Genomic DNA, 22,988 nt, shown 5'->3' on the forward strand with positions numbered 1-22,988 from the left:
ACTGTGCCTTCGCAAAATTGTTTGGTGACCACCTTAGTACAATTTTTTGGCGGTACCAAACACTGAAATATATAATTACAATATCTGATAGTCAAGTACAGAAGTCATTCAATCCTACCTATCGCGTAAGTCAGGATATAATCGTTAACGCCTTTCTGTGAACTCTTGACTCTTAGTTATGCGACAGTTTAACAGGACACGTACGGATATTAACATTAGTTTAACAATAATGTAGATAAAATGTGAGTAATCTAAATTTGTGTAACATTCAAACAATAAAAATGACGAGATTTGAAGATCGCGTAATTCCGGGTCGCATAAATCGGGGTTACGTAAATTGAGGTATTACTGTATTGCAAAAAAAGCGATATACCAAAGCCTAGTAAATCACTCTCAACTCTTATGTGGCATATATCTTATTCGATATTATATAGATATTATAAAGCTATATTACAAATATCGCCCATCCCTTCTCTACAATTGTTTACAATTGTTGTTGGTCGATTCAATTATATTCTATAGGTACATTCGTACCTATAAAAAAATCCTACCTAATGATTGGTAGGTGTAGTTGTTTATCTTTTAATTTATGATCTGTAATAATTAGCTTGATATTGTTATAACTTATTATAATACTTACTATATGTACGTCAGTGAGTTCTTAGTACTCAGTCAATTCAGTTCGGTGGTGTTTTTATGTGTTCTCTTGTCCTTATCATTCTATTTAACACGATAATAAACACGTACTGTGCTTTCAGTTACTAAATTTAAACATAGTATTTAATTTAATTTACAATGCCACCATCATTATTAAGTTATGAAACCCTGGTTCATGCTGTGGCAGGAGCAACGGTATGTATTATTTCATATTTTATTATAAATTAAGCATTTGAAAATACCTACTTACCTGCTATTAAACTTGTACTTATTTCTTCATTTTAGGGTAGCGTTGTTGGAATGGCAGCTTTTTATCCATTAGACACATTGAGATCAAGATTGCAAGGTAATTTATACAACATATATTGCTAAATGTAATGAACATTAGACTTTGTTCTGATAATGGTGATGTATGATGTCATGACACCTGGTTTTAGAACATAGGAAAACTTTACAACTGTAATTAGTTTTCTATGTGGGAAACAACCATTTGATAATGCAGCTAAGTTTACTAAATTTTGATTACTCTTGTAGAAAATCAATATCAATAATTAATTTTTTAAATTATTATTTTTTTATTTATCTTCATGCCCTTTTTTTAGAATATCTGAAACTTGTATCTTATTCTTTAAAATTAAATTAAATAAATACTGAATTCTTTATTTTTTCCATAAATGGTTTAACTAAGACTAATTATTTATTATATCTCCCATGGCCATAATTGAGGGGGGGGAGGGTTGAGGAGCAATGCCCTTACCTTAAAAGGCCCAATGCCTACCTTAAAATGAAAAGTCCCAAGAAAATAAGACAAATTCCCTTTTTTGAAATTGCCCTAGTTTAAACTTGGGTCTAGCTACGGCCCTGATATCTCCTTATTGAAAAGATTCTTATATTCTTACAGAGGAGCTGAAGGGGTAAGAGTATTAATTGTATAAATTAATATTATAAAGTTTTAGTCATGGTAAATTCATAGCTTTTGAGTAGTCAACATGATACTGTCATAACCATATGAAATGTTTCTTTATTACATTTTCGAGTTTCCAACTATCATTAAAAATATATGCTATAATACAAAACTTGATAAATATTTGAACTTAAAAAATTATTATAACTAATTAATATGACATAATTTTAGTGTCATCCTTTAAATATTTAACAGTTTTTAGAATTCTGACCAAAAATGTACAAAAGAACCCTTATAGTTACCATTTTATCCCTCCATTTATTACAGCACTATATCTCAACAACTACTAATGCTATCCATTTTAAGTTTGGAATAATTTTAATTATTATTGGCCCACAAAATGGAAATGAATGAAAAAATATTTTTATTTTCTTTGCTAGAGGGTTCAAAAGAGTACTTAATATTTCAAAATTGACCTACTAGTTCATTGAGTGCTTAATTACATGGAACCCTCGTGTATGAGTTCAATTTGCATTTAATCTGTTTTATTTATTAATTTAATTATTAGCAAATATTTTTATGGTTTTCAATTAGTTCAAAATGCAAAAATAAAAAAAAAATGAAGTTTTGGAAATTATTTCAATACAATTTGTCATGCATGGAATATTTTTGTTATTTGATAATATAATAAAATATAACTAATACAGTGAATGCCATAAGCCATATAATTAAGTATGTGCCAGACCAAGTATGAGTATATCAATAAAACATTAAAAGTAGAATTAGTTTTCAGTTAATGCTTATTTTTGTAAAATGTACCTTCTTTCAAGGGTTTAATAACACTTTTAAAAGTGTCCAATGTATTGTAACCCTGGCCCTCTTTTACAAATAAAATCTTGCACTTGAAGAATTCTTTAGAAATGCAAAGAGACAAGGTTTTAAAATTCTAATTTAGAGCAATCATGTCATGCTTTAATTACATTATTTATTGTGTTGTTGCAGTTGATAATGATTTAAAAATGAAAGGCTCATCATGGGAGTTGCTGTTGCGCCTAGCTAACGAAGAGGGTATTGAAGCATTATACCGTGGCATATCCCCTGTGCTGCAATCAGTCTCTGTTTCAAATTTTGTTTATTTTTATGTGTTTCATGCATTGCGTAGACTTCATACTGGTGAAGTATCAGCTTTAAGGGACTTATTAATTGGTTCTGTTGCCGGTGTTGTAAATGTAATTATAACATCACCTCTTTGGGTCGTTAATATGAGAATGAAAGTTGATAAGAATTCTTATGATAGTTTATTAAGTGGTCTTATTGAAATATCTAAAAAAGAGGGAGCAAAGGGATTATGGTCTGGTGTTTTACCATCACTGTTATTAGTTTCAAATCCAGCCATCCAGTTTATGATTTATGAATATTTAAAAAGACATATTGTAGCCAGTGGTAAATTCAATGCTTACTCTGCATTTTTAATAGCTGCTATTGCAAAAGCTATAGCCACAACTTTGACTTATCCACTTCAGCTTATACAGTCGAGGCTTCGTGCTGGCACGAGTTTGAAGCCTTTGTGGAGAGACGTAAAATCAAAACCGTCAGTAATGTTCCGAGGACTAGAAGCAAAATTATTACAAACAGTCATGACAGCTGCTTTGATGTTTTTTATATACGAAAAAGTTGTTCGCTTAGTGTTAATGATTATGCGAGTTAAAATGTCTCAACGTAAATAAAGGCTGGATTTGCATTATCTTATTAATTTATGATTATCAATTAAAATTATTTTTAAGGATATAGTAGGAACAAATTATAATAAGTCATGGCTATTTTGTCATTCCTATTAGGTATTTGATATTTACTTGTGATAACAAAAATACTTATTTTTTATATCAGTAACAAATAATTTAAATCAAAACATGACACAAAACAATGACAAATAGAAATATTTCTTTTAAGGATAGTGTGAACAGGAGTTAAAGATGGCTCCCAATTATCAGAAATTAAATAATTCTCTTAGGCTTCTGTACCTTTCGGTTTAATATAATACATAAATACTTTGATGATTATAAATTGTATCAATTATTTTATCAAGTATGTAGATATATTATGTTTAAAATCGAAGACCCTTGATACAAAAAAATGTGGAACCGTATTACGGCAAAAAACGTATCTTGAAGCCAATCAGTAATTGTTTGATTCTGTTAAGTACCATACCAGCTTGACTGCAGAAACTCTTTGTTATTGTGTCAGGCATTTCAATATTCGAACAGAGTCTAAATGTTTCCTCAAAGTATTCAAATACTTATTTGTGTATGCTAATTAAAGCACAAAATAACTGAGGGTATTAAATTGATATTGTTATTATATAGATAATAAGTATTATCTGTAACAAGCTTTATCATCATATTAAACAGTTCAATGTTTAAATAAATAGGTATACTCGCTAAAAAACTTTGCTCCTTCAATAAATTGGCTATTATGCCTACATGTTATCGGTACATACTTAAGTGGAATCAGCTTATTTAATATTACAGTAAAAAGTGCGTTGTGCTTCAATTTGAATGGCAAGGGAGCCAGTGCAGCATCTGGTAAAAAGAACAATATATCTCATATGGTTACCCATGACATGATGCCATGAGCGACACAGTATATTGTCATGTCCAAGATGTAAGAAATATTTATTACACGGTTGCCACTGTTAATCAAGTGGACATGGCAAGTTTGTCATGATTGTTTTATAATAACGAAACAGTGTTCGCTATTCCTTATCTTGTTAAATTAGGTACAATGTGGTCGGCAAAAATCCTAGTGATATCAGTTAATGTGATATGAACATATTAATAACAGTTCTGGGTCAACTCGAACGGTAGTGGTAGTCCAACTACAGAGTATATCTCAGTTTATTATGTATTTTATAATTTATATATGTATAATAATGTTATGTACTTTATGTCTAGTTTGTTATAATACGGTGTTTGTTATCTTTTGTTTTTTGTTGGTGGTATGTTCTTATAACTAAGTTTATATAAGTAGGTCCTAAGTTTGTTTATTAATTGGGAGTGGACTTTGACATGTCGTTAATTTTTTTTATAATAAAATGTAGTTATGGTCTAGATTCGAGCCCAAAAAAATAATCACATTTTTAAAGTTGGCCACAAACTACAATAAATATTAAGTTTTACTATTTCGTTGAGGTTAAAATTTACATCATATTGATGGCATCGTAAAGATGGTTAAAAATTTTTTTATCTATCGTACAGTAAGTAAGGGAGATGTTAAAAATTGGTAATAATAAGAGGTACATAATGTATCATTTTTTAAAAAATTGAACATTTAAACTTGTATGAATAATGTACAATTAAAATGTCTTCCTGTTAAAATTACATTTTATATTGAAAGGTGTAACGTTCTAAAATATGACATTTTTATTTGTATGTAATGAATTTGGACATGGGCTTATAACTCTAGTCATATATTATTGGAAGTAAATAAATGTATTAAAATACAAAATCTTTTATTAAAACTTATCATAATTAATGAACAATGGCATTTTGTAATCGAGCAACTTTCATGTCCTCCGATGTTCGCATTACCACTTGTATGTATTCCTTTATAAGCGAATCTAATTCATTGTACACCTGTAAGTAGAAAAATATTAATGAGAGGTGAAGAGGAAACGAACTTAGAATAAATATTTATTTTTAGTAGTAAATATGAAGTATGTAGTTATTTAGTACTTATGTATTTTCATGGTAGTAAGTTGGCTACCCCATACGGGCAAATATAGTATAGGACGACCCCCCACCAGATGGAGTGATGAGTATAAATGCGTCATAGGGAGTCTGTGAATGCAGGTGGCTCTGGACCATTCCTTAGTGCATCTATAGGGGAGGCTTATGTTCAACAGTGGACAGAAAACTATTGATATGATGATAAGGCCACGAGTGGCGGATTTTTTCTTTCAACCTGTACATTGTAACTATAACGGAAAAAGGAATAACCATAAATCAAGCGATTGTGCATCATAAACGAAATAACTGACTTGAAGTTATGTATATGGATACATAAATGTTACAAGTGGAATGTTAAGTTCGTCGAATCTAATTACACAGAGAAAAAATACATTAATACTTCGAATAAATCCCATGATTTATTTGAAGCATCAATGTATATAATTCATTTAATGATCAATTTTTTTCAATATCATACTAGTATGTTTTGGATTTGGTAACATTAAGATTCATTTGGTGATATTAGATATAAATAAAAATGTGATAATAAAAAAATTTACCCCGCTTTTCATCCGAATTCAAAAAGAGGAGGTGTTCTCAAAGTGGTCGTACTCTTTTTATATTTGATACCTCAAAACTCCGTCATTTATAAACCGATATAGAAATATATTTTTTATCTAAAAGCATATACTTATCAGTTGGTCCTGTGGATAGATATTTTACTAAAATTGACCAGTAATTTGGTGTTTACATCAAGATAATTGGTTTTGCCACGATTAAGTTTTTGAAACTAAATGTATTATGGTTACTATGTGTATACCTACACGCTATGCTCCATCTTATCTTTTATACTTATAATAAATTTGTAGAGAGTATATGAAATATATTTCCAAAATAACTATCAGGGGGTGATTAGTGATCGATACTGATGCCAAAAATACAATCAGTAAAATTTTCGTCTGTCTGTCTGTCTGTCTATATGTTCGTTATAGAAACAAAAACTACTCGACGGATTTTAATGAAACTTGGTACAATTATACTCCTGGGCAGGTTATAGTATATTTTTCATCACGCTACGATCAATAGGAACAAAACAGTGAAGGGAAATGTGTCTGTTACATCAAAACCACTGAACCGTGAGGAAGGACATAGACTACTTATTTCTCGAAAAACGATGGAAATGCGAAAAAAACGAAGTCGCTGGCAACAGTTAGTTGTAAATGAATCGAGAGATCGATTAACTAATACGAGATGGGGCCGGTGTTGGACCGTGTGCGTGTACGAGCGTGCGGCTCACCTGCGCAGCGTACGCGTCGGTGGCGGCGAGCGGCGCGAGCTCGGCGCGCAGCAGGTCGGCGGCGGCGAGCGGCGCGGCGCGCGGCGCGGCGGGGCTGGCGGGCTGCAGCGCGGCCAGCGCGCCGCGCACCGCCGCCGCGCACGCCGCGCCCGCCGCCGCCGCGCGCCCGCCCGCCAGCAGCGCGCGCGCGCACCCCGCGCCGTCCGCCTCCTGACACACGCACCATCATTACTAGCCCAGCGTTCTTAATGGATTACAATTAAATGGTAACTCCGCCTGCGCTAACGGTATACGCTGGCGGAGCACCAGTGAGAAATGATAGGTGATAATGAAAAGGCAAGTCAGTGACGAATTCAACGATAAATTTATCACGATAGTTTCCAGGGAAATTCGCGTGAAGGTCGACCTGATAGAGTATACTGATAGCGATAAGGACTAACCTGGCCATTATTAAGAATCCCTTCCCCCTACTAGCCCAGTGTAGGGCCTTATTGGCGGTGCATCTCGCCAGCTTGTACTTCCGATAGATTCAAAGACAAAATATCAAAAATGTAATCAAATTTGGCCGATACTAAAAATTCAACCGGACACTATTTACCATTTTCCATTAAGCAAGCATCCAGCTACATTGATATTGCTATTTCCAATATTAGAAAAAAAAATTACAATCTGAAACATACCATATATCTCTGAAGAAACCAATGTGGCATGAATTGGCCAGTACTCAATATTCTTTTTGTCACTGCCAGTAAAGTTTCAGGATCTGCTTCTTTTAGATATGGGTACAGTTTGTCAAAATCTATATCTTCATTTTCTAAAAATAAAAGAAATTTAGTTTTATTATGATATTCCGTAAATTGATTTGTTTAAATTATGAAAATGATTAATATGTCTTACTGAGTAATGCTTGTTGAACGGGATCCATAGATTCAGGATCTTCGTCACGTAACTCGGCAGCTAATTCTTCTGGCCCGATGACCTATAATATAAATAAATAACGATGACTTATAATATAAAATTTGATTTTCATATTATTACATAATTCAACAAAAGTCATGATTAACTTTCATGTCATACTTATTTATAATTATCATATGGAGTAAACAATTTTGGCTTTTACAGACATACATAACCATCTTTTAGACACATTTACCATTAGGGTAGGCAAAAACAATAGAACGCCAAATGACTACGATTCAAACAGAACTCTTTCGCCTCCTCCACATTCATCGATCTATTCAGACAAGCTCACTAGTTACGGGTATTTTTGAGTTTCTTCAGCAAGTTGCTTGTTATTGCTCAATATCTTCCTCAAATATTCCATTCTTAGTAAAGAATGAATTCAAATACAGAAACTCACTCACTTGCTCCACTGTTTCATCTTTTATCATTAGCTGACTTCCGATACAAGTCAGATGTTTGATGCGAATTATATTTTTTTTGCGAAGCAAATATCTGCACGACTCGTAAGTTACCTGCAAGTATCTCGAGGCGGGCGCGGGCCGGTCGGCGCCGTCGGCGGCGGGCGCGTCGGCGAGTGCGGGGACGGCGGCGGTGGAGGCGGGGGGTGCGGGGCGCGCGAGGAAGGCGTGCTCGGGGCGTGCGAGCCGCAGGCACACGAGCGCGGCCGCGAGCCACCGCCGCCGCGCGCCCTCCCCCGCGCCGCCCTCGCTCGACCCGCCGCGCTCCGCTGCACACCGCGCCGCGCGCTCGTACATCACGGCCGCCGCTGCACCCACACCCGCACCCGCATCCATACACATTAAACCTCTTTCGGCCGTTAACCACCAATATCTCCCGAATGACACACATAAAATAATTATAGACATTTTCTCGAACATATCGTCATAGTCGTAAAATAATTTGATAGTTAAGGGGGAGGGGAATTAAAAATGGACTCGAAGCTATTTTAACCCTCTTTCTCCGGGCCATTTAAATGCAATGCTACGAGTGCCAAATTTAACAAAAAAAAAGTAAATTAAAAAAATTCTGTAAATATTTATTAGGTTCATTTCGTTTGACATTACCTAAATATCAACTGGGCGATTAGAGTCGACAAGTAAACTTTGTCGGGAAAAATATATATAGGGGGCATAAAAATTTTAGAAATGTTCAAGTGGGGCATAGCACAAAAAAGGTTGGGAAACACTGCTCTAGATCGTCCATATTTTTTATCCTTCGAGCCCGAATTTGTGTAATATAAGTACAGGACAATTACAAAGAATAATTTCTTATAACAGTATAATCTGATCATAATTTTAAGTTAGTTTAGCTTGTAGACACAAAATTATATAGAACTTCAAAACAACTTCACACAAACACAAACCAATTTCAAAACGATTACGCTAACTCATAGATAAACTATATTTAAACGTCTTACATAGTGTAGTGGATGCCGAGTACTGACCTTTGCGGTAATGGTGCCTGGAGATGTGGAGCGCGTATAGGAAGTCGTAGTAGGGGTTGTGGCCGATCGGGTCGTGCAGTTTAGCACGCGCGGCCGCCGCTCGCTCAGCTTCGCTCGCAAGTGGTGCGCACGACACCAGCGCGCTCAGCTGCTTTCGTCGTGCTACACATATGATCATAATCGGTTCTTACATTATAACTTACAAAAAAAAAAGTGTTTTGTGTTAATTACAGTAAATAAAATGAAATATTGATGACGTCATTACGTATTATACCCATAAAAAATACAGACTAATTACGAACACTTTTATTAAATATAAAAATATTCATTTCAACCACAGTCGAAATTATTAGCAGGGTATTATTTCAGATAGACAATAGTACAATTAGAGCAACACACACGTGCATGGGTTAATATATCAGCAAATATACTCGTATTTGGGTATTGAGTGCGAGTGTGTGCGTGCGCGTTTGAGTGTGTGTGCAGTGTGTATGTTACCGAGCGTAGTGAGGAGCGTGGCGGCGGCGGCGGCGCGGGCGTGCGGCGCCGGGCTGGCGGCGGCGGCGGCCAGCGCGCGCGACACTCGCCCGCCGGATAGATGCCATTTGAACACCAGCCATTGGAACATCGCCTACATACATAACGTATGTTAGCTTTACATACACTCTGTTTACATCAACTGGCCTTCTGGCAACCTTGGCAAGAATGGGTCAAAGTCATAGACTTTCATGACTTAAATATTTTCTATCGGTAACAGTATAGAACTAAGGAAAATGGCGTCGTAAAGATGACAAAATTAAAGATCCACTAAGGTTATTGAGCCGGATCACAAACATTACGACTTTAGATTCTGACAAGAAAATTAATTTTTCCCCCTAATAATAATCAAGCTGACGGCGCATTTTTTAATTAACCTTATGTAAAGAGATAACCGTAACCTCCTATAGACATGTCTGTTTATGAATCTAGCTATAATCTTATATTAGAACCTCATATCTCTTACTCTTCAAATTAATGTACTAATTTTAGGTGATGTGGAATGGTGAGACCTAGGCACCTCTCTGTAGGTAACCACAGCACAGCCTTTCTAGTTTACATTATATCCTAATCAAATTTAACGAAGTGTTAAAATATAACATTTAAACATACCAAGTTAGGATCATCCTTGTCGGCAATGCTAATAGCAGTCTCAGCAAGACGAACCACACAAGCGCCAGCGTCGTGGATCTCGAACAATTTTATGACCTAATGTAAAAAAATCCTGTATTTATATTATATATTAGGAACTTTACTAGAATTTCCGTTACAGTTAATATGTGAGGACTATGAATCTTGACGCAGGAAAATCTCGACACTGACGATATGAATGAACGATTGAATGAACTCTTTTTATAGTTTCCTTCAAAGAATGATACAGATTATAAATATTAACAATATGTACACAAACCAAATTAATATTTAATGTAATTTGATATACTACTGTAGTTTGTTATAGTTCTTTTATGGGTGATAATGGAATGCTAAGCGCAAGCGCTATCAGTTTACACTGATAATAAATATGATCACGGATAAATCATAAAAAATTACTACGATGGTCTCCAGGGGAAACAGCGTGGAGGTCGACCTGATAGGGTATATTGCTAACAAAGGGTCTGTTAGACTCCATTACTAACAATTCCTTTTCCCCAGTTTGCTATGGTATGTATACTATATATTACGTTGTACTGGGTAAGGAATATGGACCTTCATATAGTAAAGCACGAGCGCGTGGTGCTGCGTGAGGCGAGCGTGGGGCGCGGCGACGAGCGCCCGCAGGAAGGGCTCGGTGCTGACGCCCTTGGCGGCCTTGCAGAACGCTGTGTACGCACCCTCCGGGTCCTCCGTGTCCAGCAGCGACAGTCCCAAGATGAATTGTCCTAATCACGACTTGAACATTAGTACATCCCATATAGATACCTATCGAGTTCAAATTGTATAGCGTATAGAATAATAGATTAAAAAAATATTTTGTTGTAATCAAACACTTACGTGAACAAGCATTCCATTCACACCAGGGTTCAAGCATTGCAACATAATTCTGTACAAGTCTCGGTTGGTTAATAGTCGCCAACCACCAACCAAATTCGAAACCACCGCTAACGGCCCATCTGTGCCCTCGTTGAGGAATTTAAAATAAATAATATCGTAGCTACAAATGCAACAGTAGCAGAATATCTAAATCACAAAAAAATTTAAGAACTCAATGATGAAAAGTGCTAGCTGTTGCCTTTACTCAATAATAGAATCCTGGACATAAAATACTCTATTAGGCTCATTATACCTTTCATACATTATCGTTCTTCAAGAATAAGTACTATGCGTCGGTATCCTGTAATTTCACTGCTACATTTAAAGCTAATGTAAAAATGTGTACGCAAGTCCCCAACACGGATAGTCCGCGGGGCGGGCGTGGTAAAAGGATACAGCTGGTGCGCGAGGTGGTAGGCGAGCAGGGGCAGCGCGTGGTGGCAGTGCGGCGGCGCGCGCGCGGCCGCCAGGTGGCGCCGGGCGCGCGCGCCGCCCGCGCCGCGCGCGTACGCCTGCACCACGCTCTCCGCCGCGCACGCGCCCGCCGCCTCGCACGCGCCCGCCGCCGGCTCCGCGCCCAGCGCGCTCAGCTTCAGCCGGAACGCTTCCGCCGAACCGGCAGCCCTGACCGCGCACGCACACACCTACACTACGAGTGTCATTCGAATGGTCTCACGACCACGTTTAAACTCTGCCACCCAGTTTTTAACAGTCGCATACGGAGGAGCGGATTCGCCCAAAGTAGCAGACATGTCTACATGTATAGCTTTTGGGGTTAAACCTTTCAAGTTCAGGTATTTTATCACTGCACGATGTTCAATTTTATCCATTTTCAAAAACAGCTCTGACTTGACTTACGGTATCACGTGTAAACGAACAATGAGTTACTGTGAATAAACTAAACTGTGCATACTTGTTGCTAAATAATGTACCTACAAAATGAGGGTAGTTATAAAAAAACCAATGACTTTAACCATGTTAGGCTAGGAACTTTTCAAATGACCCTCGTAGTATAGTTCTGTTGAAAATGACTTCGCTATGAATCTGTTACTGTTTATTTTGCGTGTGTAATGAGACAGTGGGCTCGTGTCGGTGTTGGCGCGCGCGTACTCACGGGCGCTGCAGCGACTGCGCGCGCAGCCACAGCAGGGCGCGGTAGGCCTGCCAGTGCACGGCGCAGTGGCCGGCGCCCGGCACGCCGCCCGCGCCGCGCGCCGCGCCCAGCGCCGCCACCGCCCCGCGCACCACGCGCGATCTGCACGCACACAACTATTACTTACACTTCATACATTATCACGACGTGATCCAACTGCGTACTACATTTTACTAGTAACTAGTTATGCGTAAATGAATTACAAACATTCACATTAATAATATTCATAGAATTTCAATATTTTAGAGCAATAGGCGGTAGTATATCCTAATAGTAATAAAGATCCTAATGAATAAGTTTCTGAACAATATATGTATTTACTTAGTTGATACATATTTATCCATCTATATTGCTTACTGAATCAATATATACAAGGAAATTTGTTGTAGACACAGTTAAAATTTAAACTAAAATAATATTTTATTTAATTTCCAGTAATATCCAAGTTGTTACATAGTCACTCACCTCATTTCTGCCATCTGCCGAATCGCTTCAGTAAGTATAGATACACCCAAATCGCTCGCGAACAGATTGTCATACTCATTATATTCGTCATCTTCATCTGTAAAACAACATTTACAAATTTCACTAAACTCTTCATAACTTACTACTATATTTTTTTCAGTAAAACATAAAATAGTATATACAGTTTTACAGTAAATAGATACGAACACAAGCAATTTGCAAATCTTTATTTATTTGTTTACACTGCAATGTTTTTATTTAATTATCTATTTACAAACTAATAAAACATACTACAGATAAGAACAAAAGATATGCTCTAAGATACGTATTTTACAGTGAATAGTACATACTTTTAGTTGTGTCAATCTCGGGCACATCTAATCTCAATGCATCATTCAATTCGAGTACGGCATTCTGTAGATCTTTGATTGGCTCCAATATAGAGGTCAGTTCATCCACCTGCTGTGGAGTTAATATCTGAAAATGATCAAACACAATTGTATGGTATGGAATATTGTAGGTCACGAATGATGGCAAGAAAACGAAGACTCTTACAATTGGATTTTATTTTACGTTTTTAATATCGTTAATTACAGGTAATAAATAGACGTGTGGTGTCGATCGTATCTAGGTGCAGACTGGGTGTGGCGTCCGTTGCGCCGATTATAAGTTTAAAAGCGACCGCACGCAGAGACAATGACATAGACAAACTATTTTATTGATAATTCAGTTTTGAGGCACAGAACGCGTCGCTTACACTTGTTGAATAATATCTCTTTTATAATAATAAACACTGAAATAATACACTCGAGTCAAATGTGTATACAATATACAATAGAAATACTTTAAATAATATTTACACTACTACCACTACTTTAGATTTCTTACATGTCTGTATGTTTTTTAGCATTTTTGTTATTGTATGCTCAATATTGTATTTATTAAGAATAATGATTAATAAGTACAGGCACCGATAAAGGATATTTCGTAGATATCCTACGACAACTTATTTTACGAATACTGTACATTGTAAATATTGCGTGTTTACATGTAGATATTACGTGGCAACAAGTATAACGTACAAATTTAAAATCTAATATTGTGAAAATAAGTTCAGAATTAACAAAAATATTTATGAATGAATGAATTATCCCAGTCGTTTAAACGAGTTTATAATTTCAGCTTGACGAAGCGCAGCAACATCGCAATTATCTGTAATTTTTTAAAAATAATCGAAGAATGTTTTTTCTTCAATTATTCAATTATTTCAATGTTTTTACTTCGATTAATTAAAAAGTGCTCTGCCTACAAACTAAAATGTTAATCATACAATAATATACTTATTAAGCTGTTGGTGAAAATTTGGATTTTAATGACAAAAAATTATTTAAAAAATTCCAAAGCACATTATGAAGTAGATGCAAAGCTTTGAGTGATAAGATTTATATGCGAAATATTCTATGACCAACGTTTTAGTTCGTAGGCAGAGCACTATTTAAATAATCAGTCAGAAGCATTGAAAAATCTTCAATTGTTTTAAAAAAATTATAGATAGTTGAACATTTAATTAGAATTGTGAAAGTATATAATGATAAATGTTATAACATGGATATACCTATTTACCATTAAAGCATTCGCTTTATAAAAAATAGTAGCTAAATAATTAGTAATTCCTCTCTCCCTTTCGAATTTAGTAATGCATGTCATTTCTTTATCATTTCAACCATCATTTGTTCATTGCTGAACATAAGTCTTTATATTTATAATAAGGGAGTTTTGCCAGTAGTTGCCATGCCTGGCAGGTGGGTTGGCAACCGCAGTTAGACTTTTAGAGATGTTTTAAGAGGGCCACTGTTGTCTATCCCTCTACCGTTAAGTACGTACACAATTTGTAAATATTAAAATAGATATATTTTTAAATCCCTCTTTGTATCCCTATTGTATAATAATTAATACCGATAACGTTATTGTTGTGTTAATATTTGGTCAATATAATTTAATGAATAGATAATAATGATAGCTGATCGTTATTAAGAAATGGAAATCCACTTCTTAGCTTTGCATGTTTATGTATCTATTTTCTTTTTATATAGTAATCTAACGTCGTTGGTGGTACAATGAATTATACTTAAATGTAATACATTGTATGACAGTTTGTTAACTTCATAAATAAACAAATGCGACATTGTCATATTTTGTTAGGAGCGCTCGTAACGAGTGTACATTTACCGGGTGCTGGGCTTCGGCGGCGCCGTCAGTGGAGAGCGGCGCGGCGAGCAGCAGGTGCAGCAGGCGCGGCAGCAGGCGGTGCTGCGGCGCGTTGCTGGCGAACAGCCGCCGCTCCAGCTCGGCCGCGCCGCCCGCCGCCCCCGCCCCCGCCCCCGCACACCCGCCGCCCGCCGCGCGCTCCCACCGCGCGCCCGCCGCCACCACGCGCACTGCCTCCGCCGACAGCGACAGCTCGCTCGTACGCTCGCAATCTGATACGTACACAATATCATATATATATTCTTTATTGCGCTTAAAAAAAAATACATAGCGATTAATTTAACAACAACAATATTCCTTTTTTTTATAACCAGTTTTCTAATAGTTTCTCAGAATATAAATTGGATTATAGTTGGATGTATTACCTTTACACATTCGTATTCTTAATACTACAATAAACAATTTATTTTGTATAACAAAGCATGCACAGAGGTATCAAGCTCAGCATTAGCTGTAGTGAGCATAACTGATTTTCGACGTACACCTGAACTCTCCACTGACTAGCCAGTCCGGTAAACGTTATTTTCCCCTTAGTGGATGGATTTTTTCTCGTTAAGATACAAACTATTGTATCTCTCAAGTTAGATAAAACAATATACATTTGCAAAATATAATTAAAATCAATTTGGCGATTTCGAATATTGTGAGATAATTTTTTTTTTATAATAAGATAAAGACGTTAGATATGACTTAGCATAAAACAATAGTATATAATAAAAACAAAGGATATAAGAGCACATCACCGTGAAGACTTCGGCACTTGAAGAAGAACACTTCCATACATAAAAAGATTTGCCAGAGGCAAATTGCATAAAAAATATCTGTTTGATACGAAGGAATGTAATTAAGAGGATATTAGTAAACTGTACTTTTACCTTTTTCTATGTTAAAGAACATATATCTCTACAACTTACCTACTCCAGCGTCAACTAAAGATGTATCAGGTGAGAGCATCAACTTTTCAAGGGGCTCTAATTCGCGTACAAGCGAAATTCCGGCGCGACGAACGACTGCGCACCACCAACCGCTTTCAATGTCAGTAGCCTACAACATTATAATTATTATAAAATAAATATAACTTTCTTTTATACAATTATAGTGATAAATAATTGACAAAAATAAATGTATAGATAATTAAATTCTGTACATATACATACAATATTATATTAAAATGCATTTTATTTAACTTAAACTATAAATTTCATATCACATTTTATTTTATATGCTTACATATTTAGTTACTTACATGATTAGACACTATAATACCCAGCGGTTTCTGTAAGCCCTCCATATACTGCATACACCAACTGTATAAATCTGACCAGCATCTAAGACAACAATTAGTAATTAATTAATAACTATTACTTGCGAATTGCTACTGTTGAAACTGATTATTTCTAAACATAGATAAAAAAAGAAACAAATTTGAGCCTCCATACTAAAACTCCGGAGTGTTTATCTGTTATGATCGAAAACTAAACTGTACTGACTTGTGCATAAGATGAGATTGATCGGTAGATCCGGATCGAGCGGTCAGGTGCTGTATTCGCGCCTGTACTGCGTTAATCGCAGACTCGCCCAGGTCTCCGTCGAGGGACGTCTCGTTTCCACCCCACGTACGTCGGTATATCTTTAAATAGAAGAATATGAATACTTATAATTAACCGACTTCTACTTATAAATCTGCTAAGTGATATCGTTAAAAAATAATTAATTAGCGTAAAAGAGAGGGAAATACCTGTCGTTAAAAAACAGTATAAAAATTTTTAACTGTTAACACAACATTTGGTGTGGAGCCTTTTTTACTACAGAAATTAGTCTATATACTTATTCTAATAGGGCCTGCTCTGTTTAAGAATGCTATGATTGATTGTATATTTTATTTTCTTTCTTTATAACAATATGAAGTTCGTCATTTTACCCATTCACATTTTTGTTGTAAACTTAAGTTTTATTTGGAAAAAAGCACTTGCATTCCTAATTGAGTGGTAGGGTAATAAAAATAGGCTATATAAGAATTTATATATCCTATTACTTCGCTCGATCGATCAATATATAGTATATATCGTGGTCTCTAAAAGCCTGTGATAATATAGCGTGTAGCGCGATACTGACCGCGAGCGCCTTCCTGATGACGGCGGGCGGGAAGAGCGCGGGCGCGAGCAGGCGGTCGCGGTAGTGGCGGTGCGACGGCTGCGGCGCCAGCGCGCCCGCCGCCGCGCGCGCCGCCGCCGCGCGCCACCCCGCCGCCGCGCCCACGCCGCTGCCTGCGCACGCGCACGGACACCTTCTTACACTTCACGCTTACATTAAGCACATACATAGAGTGTCTCCATACACACGTTTCGCCTAACATAGGTCAACTTTTTGCCGTGTGCGTGAATATGGTAACATACTATAATGTATTTGAAAAGCAACATAAACAGTGCGTAATGATTCGTATCGTAATATAACATGAAATATGATTTTCGTTTTTAAATTATTGAAAATGGCCGACATTTTAGTTGATACCTGTATATTAATATGTAAGTCGATTTGGAAAAATTTTAATCTAATTACTTGCAACACTGAAAGAAATGTGAAAAAAAAAAGTACGTGTTAGCTATTGACCAACTGACAAAATTTTGTCTCGTTTTTGACACTCGGTACTCTATCTATATAATCTTTTTTTTTTTATTGAACTAGAATTGCAAACAAGCAGACGGCCCACCTGATGGAAATTGGTAACCGTTGCCTATAGGCATACCAAAGGGATAGGCTTTATAGAGCAGAACCAAGCTCAGTACATATACTGAGCTTGGTTCTGCTTTATAAACATATGTGCGTATCACACATATGTGCGTATCAGCATTGATGCAACATAACATGCATACTATTACAATACTTTGGGCTACTGAGTAGCGTTCGTTGCCTGCATACATACAACTTTGCTTTATTTCCAGCCTCAGTAATAAATATTCCATACTCACTAGTTATAACTGTCTCTCCATCGGATTGACTCCATAGCGCCCAGATGACATTGGTCCCATCGCCATATCCGATTGCATAATCCAGCAGATCCATCTGTAATTAGAATGTATAAGTAAAATCTTATTTTACATTAAACAAAATTTCAGAACGAGAAACACTTCTTAATTTTATCAAACAATTTCAAAAAGAATAAGGTTCTCAATTTGGTTGTATTTTTTATGTTTGTTACCTCATAACTCCGTCAATTCTATTCTGTTTTGAAAAATTATTTTTTGCCTGAAAGAATATATTTACAGATTGGTCTCATAGAAATTTTATCGAAATCAGTTCAGTAGTTTAGTTTTTAAATCAAAATACTTGGTTTTGTCTCAATTACAATCAGTTTTTATTTCTTTTTTTTTTAATTATACTTTATTACGATTTACCTGTGGCCCGAAGAGGCGGCAAATATTTGAGAACTTCACAGTTCCTGCTACACCGTCGAGCATTTTGAGAACCACAAATTCACATTCATTTGGAAAAGATAAGTATGCTACTAATATGATACTGCCATCAGAGCCAGTCGTCTTCTGTAACATGTGACCATGAGCTGTAACAAAAATATATATTATTAACATTCATATTAACCTTTGACCACCTCAGTCCCAACTGGACTCCATGTTATAAAAAAAGATAGCATTTTTTTATTCATGCATACTATAAGTACATATGTCAGAAACGCACTGAATTCGCGTGCCTGTTTGTTTCAATTATGAAACCGCTCAGACAATCTACTACTATTATTTCTTTTATAAAAGAATAATTCAAACAGTATTCTAGACTTTTATGTAGTTTTATATATATTATTTTTATATATATATATATAATTCAAATAAATATATATAACTTAGAACATAGAATACTTTATGTACTGACTGATTTATGTGGACAGAGCCACACTTAATAATAAATATTTTATATTATGTCAAATCATTTACAATAAAAAAAGAACAATGCTTACGAGGTGGTTTAGGCCTGACTAAAGTTTGAGAAAGCGGCGAGGACACAACCACAGGTGCGCCGCCATCATCCAAAGACCAAGCTCGAAGACACGTGTCCCCACACACCGCAATTGCAAAACTGTTTGTGAGTGCCACTCCATAAGTTTCTACACCATCTGCGCCACTTTTACCCCTAATGATAAAGTTAAATACATATTTTAATAAATAGTTCCAGTTTTTATTTCTTTGTGATAAATTCATTTAAGAAACATTTAAAAATCTAGCTGAAGAATGAGTAAGATCTTTGAGCATCTTTAAATAATTACATATATATCCTAACCAGCAGATAATCAAAAAACTTTCATGAAACATTTAAACATTTATCAAATTATGATAAGATATGATAGAAGTTATGAGGGAACAGATGAACATACATATCTATCAAAATCTACCTTATAACCTTTTTGCTTCTCCATAGTTGAGTAATAAAAACTGAAATGGCCCAACTATATAAATATTATTATTTTTTTGAGACATACCTCAATGCTCCAGTAATTCCAGATAAGAATCTTGGCACTGCAGACTCCCTTTTAAGAACAGTGGTGACCGCTGTACCTGATACAGGTAGTTTCACAAGCAATAATCCGCCCTCTCCTCCATAACCAAATGCCAGAGCAAAAACAGCTTCTCCTGTATCACGCAACAAGGAGGCACACGTGTGTGCTACTCCCGTAGCTGTAAGAAAAAATATTGTATAAAGGCTTACAAGTATGAATATAGATAATAACACCTCATTATATATAATAATGTATGTAAAGGTAATAATTTAAGCAAAAGTTAAATAATATAAAGATTTCATCAACATTTTATTGTTCAGTATACAATATGTTAATGATGAATTGTAAAGTTTAATAATAAATTTTAAAGTCATTGTTTATCATGCCTAGAATTTTTTATAAATTTCTAAAACTAACTAAACTTTGGAAAATTTTATAAGTACATATTGTATTTTAATGTAAGAATAACCACATGACTTGTGTGTAATATTATAACAAAGGGTCCCGGATGAACCCAAAACTAGTCAAGCATTCTTAACTAAAATACATGTAATTCAATATTTTTTATTACATATATATCAATACTTACTTGCATTTGAATATTGATTTAAAATATAATAATTATTAGGATTATTCACAAGACTGGTATCATGAAATATTGAAGGTGATGATGTGCTCATTGATCCAAAAGTTGACTGAAATGTAAAATATAATCATCAATCATAAATATCATCATATCTATACTCAAATATTGGAAGAATTATTTTTACCAAAATAAAACATAAGATGGAAATTGATATATCATTGATTGATTATATATATCTCAGCTTTGAAGAGGGGGCAGTTTGCTTGTAGCATTGGCATTGATCAAATATTAATAATATAATAAAGTTGTAAGTAGATGTCTACACGTAGGAGATATTAAAAAAATTAAAATATGTAGACTCTCTTAATGAGACCAATATATGACACAACAATATTTTTATAATATTTAAATGTCATCTGTTTGTATGTTTGTTCCAGCACCATAATGCAAAAACTATTGCATGAAATTCAATCAAGTTGTGTTTCTATAAATTTAACTTAAACCCTGGTGTAGGTTTTATATGTCATCTAGAAGTGGTATATTTCTCTGGTTACCAACTACATACATGTAATTACAATAGTAGGAAACTTTTGTAATCTACATGTACGAAGTAGTGGACAAAAAGCTATTTGTAGAATATAATTAAAAAATGTGTCTGCCTTGTGTTCTTTGTGATTTTTGCATTCAAATCAAAATGATAGCTACTCATATATATTCACCATCTGGTCCAGGCATTTACTGGGCCACCTCTTTCTTTCTCGTGGGTGTCGTAAGAGGCAACTAAAGCTAAAGGCTTATGTGATAATGATGACTCATATACATTTGCATATATTTTTTTATTACAATCTATAAAAAAAACACTAATAAATTGCACAATCAGTACTTTACCTTTTTATCAAAACTTTCTGGATGTGGAAAGATTAATCTATGAACTGATGAGACTGTTGCAGCTAATATGACAACCTCTCTGTAAGCAGGTCTTTCATATGCTGTAATATTACTCAGTGGAGGAGTGCCAGGTGCCACTTTGCACCTTAAATTAGAACCTGATAGATTTACATCTAGGGATGCCTCTGATAGTTCTATAGCATCTGATGTTGTTTGCCTGGAAGTAGTTTTGTATATAGGTATAATCTATTTTTATTAACTACTAGTAGTCTTACTTGTTTTTCTGTAGCTTCAATTTAGTGAGCCTTGGCAATGATTACATTAGGATAAGTGGAAGCTGCCTTCCTTAACTACTATATCATAAGTATATCTGTTGTATGTTTGTCTAGAGGATCATGGAAAATATAAAAATGCCTTCTTGATGTGAGACATTCCAAGTTGAAGCAAACAGAACTCCATTTAAATAATGAACTATTAAATTATTATATATTTATGAAAGCTAAAATTTTAAAAATATTTTATACATATTTCTACAAATCAGTTGCATTCTATTACTATATATGCATTTATTTAATTTCTTCATGTAAAAAAAATATAAGAGGCACTATTTCTAAATTAAAGTTAAATACTAGGGAGAAAGTAGACACTTCTACAGCTAATCTTTTAAATTGAATTAAATAAAATTATAAAAGAACTAAATATCTAGAGAAATAGCACTGCAAGTACATACCAGTATAAGAATCGATTTCTCGTATTGGCCTTAATTGAATCTTTGTACCAATATCCACCACCTTTTTGAGATAACTTGATGTCTTGCAAAGTACTGTGAGTACCACCTATTAACAAAATATATTACATGGTTTTAGTTCTTTAAAGTTTCTAAGTTCTCTAAAGTTTAACTCCCCTGAAATATACTTATGTATAAAATGGAAGTTGGTATATATATTTGAGATTAATTGACTCCTATTACCCTTGGACCAATAACTGTGAAAGTTGGCATATATATTTTGTCATGGAGAGGGTTTTGAAGCTATCCATTTATTGCTTAAGGTTATCACTAAATGATGCAGCAGCATGTCAACTTCCCTTCAAATAACTAGCAAGAAAATTAATATTATTAGGTCAGTACTTGAACATGAAGTATATTTAAGTACTATCCTCTTTTCCTCAAATTAATTTCTATTACTCAAAATTATCATTTTATATCTAGAAAGATAAATAAATGGACAAATGTTTATAGACACATGTACATTTATAGACATACGCAAGCTTTGGGTGAGTACCCTAAGAATTTTGTAATAAATAACAGATTTGTTTGAGGTACCTGTATTTAAAACTATTTCCTTCCATTTTTCAGGAATATTATGATTTGGAGTTATTTCTTTAAAAGTCACCGGTATTGCTTCAGCAAACTCCATGGTTCAATTTGAACTTTAACAAAACCACAACAAAGAATAGGTTACAAACAAGTTTTTTTTTTATTGGGCAACAAATAAATATGTTTTAATGCTCCAAGAAAATAACCAAAATGTTCTAAAATAGGTAAATAGATCGAAATAATTTGAACGTAGAGTATAAGTATTGTGTGAATTTGAATTTATAAGCCAATTCTTTAGACATAGTTTCTCTAATCTGTAAAGTAAATTTATGGTTACATAGAACTCTGATAGTGACAGTGACAGTAGATAATCAGTATAGCCAGATCTAATTTTTTACTTCTCCCCCAATTATAAATACATTACTATATACATAACATTGGTACGATTTTAACTTTCATTGCCATTTATTGTAGATTATATGGTATGGTATATGGTTTACAACAAAGGTTTATAAATACCAAAACTTTCGAAAATATATCCAAATTACTATACGTAAATTTTATTTTCCACATTTTATTATTGTAACACAATTTTATCTATTCAACATTATACGTATAATAAAATAGAGATTAGCTGTAATTTTCTTTTATTTGGTATACATTTTGTTTATATTACAGAGCAATTTTTAAACTAAAATTACTGTTGTAGGTTCAGTTTTTTTTATATAAACTTTTGCTATTGCCAC

The 22,988-nt window shown here is 34.8% G+C and overlaps 2 protein-coding genes across 2 annotated transcripts; one reads left to right on the top strand and one right to left on the bottom strand.

Moving 5' to 3' along the window:
• The first annotated feature begins 494 nt into the window (after positions 1–494).
• On the top strand, positions 495–5,065 carry LOC113521381 (peroxisomal membrane protein PMP34). Its single transcript, XM_026906907.3, has 3 exons — positions 495–852; positions 943–1,003; positions 2,564–5,065. The coding sequence occupies exons 1-3, from the start codon at positions 796–798 to the stop codon at positions 3,286–3,288; spliced, it is 843 nt and encodes a 280-aa protein (XP_026762708.1). The 5' UTR covers positions 495–795; the 3' UTR covers positions 3,289–5,065.
• Positions 5,053–22,582, bottom strand: LOC113521378 (nuclear pore complex protein Nup160). Its single transcript, XM_026906904.3, has 27 exons — positions 22,249–22,582; positions 21,655–21,760; positions 20,925–21,141; positions 20,040–20,145; positions 19,433–19,628; positions 18,914–19,086; positions 18,339–18,502; positions 17,913–18,006; positions 17,059–17,210; positions 16,434–16,573; positions 16,190–16,271; positions 15,858–15,987; positions 14,905–15,155; positions 13,026–13,152; positions 12,676–12,772; positions 12,172–12,312; positions 11,454–11,681; positions 11,019–11,137; positions 10,734–10,906; positions 10,140–10,235; positions 9,489–9,621; positions 8,991–9,152; positions 8,059–8,312; positions 7,481–7,562; positions 7,264–7,397; positions 6,584–6,793; positions 5,053–5,193 (listed from the first exon to the last, which is right to left on the bottom strand). Exons 1-27 carry the CDS (start codon positions 22,340–22,342, stop codon positions 5,089–5,091), a joined length of 3,966 nt encoding a protein of 1,321 aa, XP_026762705.3. The 5' UTR covers positions 22,343–22,582; the 3' UTR covers positions 5,053–5,088.
• Between the last annotated feature and the right edge of the window lie 406 nt (positions 22,583–22,988).

Source organism: Galleria mellonella, unplaced genomic scaffold (assembly GCF_026898425.1).
Source record: "Galleria mellonella isolate WM207_F2 unplaced genomic scaffold, CSIRO_AGI_GalMel_v1 utg55, whole genome shotgun sequence".
Classification (NCBI taxonomy): Eukaryota; Metazoa; Arthropoda; class Insecta; order Lepidoptera; family Pyralidae; genus Galleria; species Galleria mellonella.